Source organism: Bombina bombina, chromosome 6 (assembly GCF_027579735.1).
Source record: "Bombina bombina isolate aBomBom1 chromosome 6, aBomBom1.pri, whole genome shotgun sequence".
Classification (NCBI taxonomy): Eukaryota; Metazoa; Chordata; class Amphibia; order Anura; family Bombinatoridae; genus Bombina; species Bombina bombina.
This window is the reverse complement of record NC_069504.1, coordinates 578,532,175-578,538,696: the sequence shown is the minus strand read 5'-3', so window position 1 is coordinate 578,538,696 and position 6,522 is coordinate 578,532,175. Positions and strand designations below refer to the sequence as shown.

General features: G+C 44.6%; 1 protein-coding gene across 1 annotated transcript in view; it reads left to right on the top strand.

The window, feature by feature from the left end:
- Nucleotides 1-785, top strand: part of LOC128664522 (uncharacterized) — a 1,412-nt gene extending 627 nt beyond the window's left edge. Inside the window, exons 2-3 of the mRNA XM_053719343.1 lie at nt 1-120; nt 662-785. The exon at nt 1-120 is cut by the window's left edge and continues 13 nt beyond it. Of these exons, the coding sequence (XP_053575318.1) occupies nt 1-120; nt 662-785 (244 nt within the window). The remainder of the gene's footprint in view (nt 121-661) is intronic.
- Nucleotides 786-6,522: the final 5,737 nt, after the last annotated feature.

Here is a 6,522-nt window from a genome sequence, read left to right as displayed (position 1 = left end):
TTCACTGATCTGTATTTACCAGCGTTTAAAAGCCAGTGGAATGATGACCATCATACTGATCGCTGGAGGAGTTGCACTTTGTTTGTTGATAAGCGGATGTTTGGCCGGATTACATTTTCAGTAAGTTTCTTTATTAACTAAAAAAAAAACAATGAAAACAAACAGCTCAAAGTATTATTTGAAATCTTCAACTTAATAATACCAATAATTGCTATCAGAGTATTTGCATTACAGTGTTTCTTATCATTAACAACATTCAGTATACATTTATAAGATTTGTATTACTACTCTACAATGCACTTGTTAATACAGTGAGAAGAGGAAATTAGCTAGAACAGGTTTTACTAAAGCTGGAAGCTCTAAACCAGTGATGGCTAAACCTTAGCACCCCTGATGTTTTGGGAACATTTCCTTTGAGGCTCAACTAAACTGCAGAGTACCTAAGCACTATGGGAAATGTAGTTTCAAAACATCTGGGGTGCCAATGTTAGCCATCACTGCTCTAAACAGTATTCAACAAAACTAGTATTTCCTGATATTGTTAGCAGCATAACTAGAACCGTAGGCCCCTGAGCAAAATATAACCTATACATAAGCATTTTTATATTAGCAAGTTAACCATAAGTGACCATGTACTAACAAACTGACATTTTCTCTTCAGGGGTCGATATTATAAATTAATTGGACCATCCCAACCATCTGAAGATGAAAGGCAAAAGGACCCAATGGTCCGAATGGAGGAAGGGTTCTCAAGCAGCAGTGAAACAGAATCTGACAGCCGCTGATGCTACAGTAGAGATTTCATTTCCATCAGAAAACTCTGCTCACCCTTGTTCTCTATATTAATAAAATATGTTTGTCATAATTTTATTTGGTTTGTGTCTATGAAGTTCAACCAACCTTCTTTATCTTACAATCCTTGCACCAGATATACTTATTTACAGCATATACGATTTACACTTATATAAGGCTCAATAAATTTTCAAAAGGAACTTGATCAATTTCACTATGGTCAAGTAAAAAAGCAAAAAGGGTTAAAAAAGAGAAATGTATTGTCATCAAACTCACGCAAAGACATTTCTTTATAGTATACATTTAAAACATAATATATAAAAGAAAGAAAATACAAAAGTGATTATCAAATATATTAATCACAGATAGCAGCACATTTACCCCACATAGGGATCCGGAGTGCCGAAAACAGAGCCGGAGGATGAGGTGAGGTGGATAATAGCCGAGTTGCTATGCAGACGCAATTTATCATAAAGGGCCAGTATACAGATTTAGGCCATAACCTGCATAATCGTCACACACGTGGCTAAACAGGGCAATTCAACAAGCAGGATGAAACACATTTAGTCCTCATGTTTGGAGGGTCTCAAGTTATTATATTTATGTTAAGCAACATACTTTTCTGAAAAGCCTCATCTTGCCACATGGACTGAGAGTATAATTCACAATGTGAAGAAGTTAGAGCTGAAAATAGGTCCTACTAATAAAAGTTAGTTTAACCCAAAAACACAGAGCAATACTTAGAGAGATAAACTTTCTTCAATAATCAGGCAATGCTAGTAAGAGGGAGGCGACAATAAATACCTGTGAATCAGGTAATGGGTTGAGAGTTCTCCAAAAGTTTTGCAAGATTTAAAGGTATATTACATCTGGGGTGCAGCCCTCTGGGATTCATGGAGCTCGACCGTGGAGGAGTGGCAACAAAGAAATAGGGACCCAGGGCTGCTGGATCCCTATCAGCAGTCTAGCTCCAAGCTTATGGTCTTGGACCAGGGAGCCACTCCAGCAGAAGCGCTGGCAACAGGGCAGAAAGCCATCGGCTTCTGCCCAACACCTGCAACAGCTTCAGGAAACCAGGGCCAGTATACAGATTTAGGCCATAACCTGCATAATCGTCACACACGTGGCTAAACAGGGCAATTCAACAAGCAGGATGAAACACATTTAGTCCTCATGTTTGGAGGGTCTCAAGTTATTATATTTGTGTTAAGCAACATACTTTTCTGAAAAGCCTCATCTTGCCACATGGACTGAGAGTATAATTCACAATGTGAAGAAGTTAGAGCTGAAAATAGGTCTTACTAATAAAAGTTAGTTTAACCCAAAAACACAGAGCAATACTTAGAGAGATAAACTTTCTTCAATAATCAGGCAATGCTAGTAAGAGGGAGGCAGCAATAAATACCTGTGAATCAGGTAATGGGTTGAGAGTTTTCCAAAAGGTTTGCAAGATTTAAAGGTATATTACATCTGGGGTGCAGCCCTCTGGGATTCATGGAGCTCGACCGTGGAGGAGTGGCAACAAAGAAACAGGGACCCAGGGCTGCTGGATCCCTATCAGCAGTCTGGCTCCAAGCTTATGGTCTTGGACCAGGGAGCCACTCCAGCAGAAGCGCTGGCAACAGGGCAGAAAGCCATCGGCTTCTGCCCAACACCTGCAACAGCTCCTGGAAACCAGGGAGCGGAGGTCACCGACCTCTCTCCCCACCCACATAACCCCTTCCAGGGAGAGGAGACAGTCGGTCTCCCTCCACAGCAGCAGAAACAGGAGCAGGGAGAGGAGACAGTTGGTTTCTCTCCCCAGCAACAGAACCATCCCCTTGGAGCAGAGGTAGTCGTCCTCCCTCCCCGTAAGCAGAAGCCCTTCCTGGGAGAAGAGACAGTCGGTCTCTCTCCCCAACGGCAGAGCCAGGAGTAGGGAGAGGAGACAGTTGGTCTCCCTCCCCAGCGGCAGGGCCATCCGCTGGGAGCAGAGGTAGTCGTCTTCCCTCCCTTTACACAGAACCCCTTCTGGGAGAGGAGACAGTCGGTCTCTCTCCCCAGTGGCAGAGCCAGGAGCAGGGAGAGGAGACAGTCAGTCTCTCTCTCCAGCGGCAGATCTATCCCCTGGGAGGAGAGGTAGTCGTTCTCCCTCCTTTTACACAGAACCCCTTGCAGGAAGAAACGGATATCGATATCTCTCCCCAGTGGCAGAACCCCTTCCTGGGAGAGGAGATGGTTGGTCTCTCTCCCCAGCTGCAGAACCCCTTGCAGGGAGAGGAAACAGGCGTTCTCTCTCCCCAGTGGCATAATCCCTTTCTGGGAGAGAAGACAGTTGGTCTCTCTCCCCAGTGGCAGAACCCCTTGCAGAGAGAGGAGACAGCCGGACTCCCCCCCCAGTGGCACCACCCCTTCCAGGGAGTGGAGACAGTCGGTCTCCATCCCCAGCAGCAGCACCCCTTCCAGGGAGCAGAGACAACCAGTCTCCTTACCCAACAGCAGCATCCCTTCCAGGGAGAGGAGACAGCCGGTTTCCTTCCCCATTGGCAGCACAGTTTCTCAGGGAGAGGAGGTAGCCGGCCTCTCTCCCAAGCTGCAGATCCCCTTCCCAGGAGGAGAGACAGTCCATCTATCCCCCTAGTAGTTGGGCATTATCTCTACCCTTTTTCCGCCCAGGAGGATTTATCACCGGGGGCAGGCATTACATTGGGCAAGGAGGATATAAGCTCATACAGTTGGTGCCACATGACACCCTGGAAGTGCCGCCACTCCCCCGGGATCACTCCGAAACCGCCACCCCTGGGTCCTGGGATTCTGTGGGACTGGGGCTGCTATGGGGGCGCCGGTCTGTCTGGAGGGGCAGGAATGGCAGGACAATTGTGGGATTGTCCAGTGTCTTATCAAGATGAGCTGTGTGTATAAAAGGAGTGTGTGTTTCCCAATAAAATCTGTTCCTGTTTCACCTGAATGCTAGTATGTCTAGTTATTTGGGTGGGCACCTGCTAAAATCATTTTCCTGGGCTACATAGCAGCCTGTTCCAGCCAGAGGAAGGACCCTCTGGCAGAGCTACCTAGTCTGGGTAGCCGGAGTCTGCCACAGGGTGGGACCCTGAATACTGGTGCTGTTGGGCATCAAGGGTGGCTACAGGCTGATGGTTACTTGCCAGCTACATAGCTGCAGTCGGCAGGGAGGAAGCAGGACCCATTTTGCAGAGTTACCCAGTCAGGGTAGCCGGGGTATCCATCACAGTACACACTTTGTATTATCAAATGACAATGTAGAAAGCTTTTAGCTAAAATCACCAGTGTCTTTAATGAAAGAGGTTATTCTTTTAACATAAGGTTTTAATACCCTATCTAAGAATTTGGCTATGTTAGTGAATGCTGATTCTACATTAGACATGATAGGGTGCCCTGGTGGATTTTGTAGGATTTTATGTACTTTATGGACCGTATAAAATACAGGTGTTCTAGGATATTCACTATACAGGTACTCACTCTTTTTTTTTTTTTATCTATGACACCCCTGTGCAGTAGCTTTATTGAGTATTCTTCTAATTTCTTTTTGTGTTTTAAAGATAGTGTTAGTGTCTAATTTTTAGTATGTAGTGGGATCACTGAGTTGTGTGCCAATTTCATTAATATAAAATTCTCTGTACAGGACAACAGTTGCACCGTCCTTATCCGCTTTTTTGATGATAATATTTTTATCCTTAATTGTTTTTATGGCTCTGAACTCGTCCCTGGTAAGGTTCCAATGTCTCCCCTTCTTGTTTTAGTCTGAACCATCTTAGTCTGTAATGCATTTATATCAGATGTAGCTAATTTTGAAAATGAAAGTGTAAGGCTGCTTGTCAGCCTGAAACAAATTAAGGGCCTGACCACTACAGGCAATGCTTGCTAGGCTTGGCAGGTGCAACATTGTTGCAATGTTGGGGTTGGGGAATAATCTTACCTATTTAAGCTGCGGTGGACATTTTCTCTTCCTCTTTTCCTGGTGGCTGTCGTTGTGAACTTTTCCCTCCCTCCCTCCCTCCCTCCCTCCCTTGTTTAATCAATTTTGTTGCAGGTACAGTGGTGGCGGCATTAGAAGTTAGTTGTTCTAGAGTAGCTGTGGTACCAGGGCGGGGATTTGATTAGTTGAATTTTTCTTAGTAAGCCCCTGGCATTTAGTTACTTAGCTCTCCCAGTTGGGCATGTTGTATGGCTCGTCTGGCTGGGAGGGGGTTCCCATTCTTGGGGGCTGATGGTTTCCCTTTCGGGTGGGAGGACGGGGCCTGTTTGTTGGTGCAGAGTCCAGAAGGGGCTGGGGGTCGAGCTAATGGGTGTGGTGATGTCCCTGGGTCGTGACCTAGGGGTGCCACACCCCACGGGCCTGCTGACCTTTCGGGCCCCTAGGGTGTCTGTAGCCGTTCTGCAGGGGCGGAGTCGCCGATGGCTCCCCACCCCCGAAAATCTTACCTTTTGGCCCCGCCCTCTCCCCGTTTGGGGTTTCTATGTTATAGGGACTCCATTGGCCACCACCGTTTGAAGATGACTACATGAGATGTTAGTCATATTTAAATGTTATAAATAAACACGACCATGTTGGTCTTAACCTCCAGTTCTCATGTGGTCTCTTTTATTTCTATGGGTAAAGAATGACTGTTTAGGGGTTTTAGCCCTTATGTATCCAGACTACTATTGTGTATGTTAGGGGTAAAAGTACTTTTTAATGCAGATTAAACATCTTAGGGTTAAATACATCAGTTTGGCAACCTTTACTAATAGCACTTTTATTACTGCAAAAAAAAAAACATCCGTAATTTGATATTTCGAAAAATTTTAATTAAGTCTTTGTTTAATTCAAAAAAGTCAAATTCTTTATATGGACAGAAGGAAAGTCCTTTTTCCAACATGTACTCACTGTTATCTAGAGTACTACTCGAGATGTTGATTACTGTTTGTGTGGTTCTCTCCTTCGGCTCCCTTTGCCCCTTGTCTTCATCCGCTTGTTACTCTCTCAACCAGTGTTTCCCACAGGCAATATTTGGAGTGCGGCTACATGGAAACTATTTTTTGATTCAGTGAGTGCACTGTCTGCACCGTGTAGGCCCTCTTCAAATAGGCTCCCCCGCTGGTAACAGCAAAATGCCGATGTTGGCAATGTGGGTGGTGACGTCACGCTCCCATTGACTTCTATGGGAGAGACATCGCCGCTCACCGGCACGGCTCAGCCACGATCATTTTCTTGAAAATCTTGAAGGTCTGTCAATGTTTTAAATATCGGTGCTTTAGTCTGAACTTCAAATGAGTAGTAGATTTCAAAGTTATGTCTATTTCCACTCCCCCTGTATCAAATGACAGCCATCAGCCATTCACAAATGCATATACATAGATTCTGTAAATGTTTGCACATGCTCAGTAGGAGCTGGTGACTCAAAAACGTGTAAATATTGTTAAAAAATGTTTTCATTGAGTGTTCATTTAAGCAATAGATGGTGGTTGACCCCAAAGTTATGCATTGGCGGAAACACTGCTGCCTTACAGTTCTCATGTCATGTGTACACTACTTAAAGAGACAGTAGACTTGTAATTAAAATACATTTATGTTGTCTTGCTATAGAATAACATACTAGCCAAGTTTTAATGTTTTTAAAACAAATGAACATCCCTTTTACTGCAAATAGCCAAACGCCACCCAACATTTGCCTTTTTGGAAGAGCCAGTATGTGCTTTAGTCAGCTTTAGTCCTCAGACAATAAGGCTAGC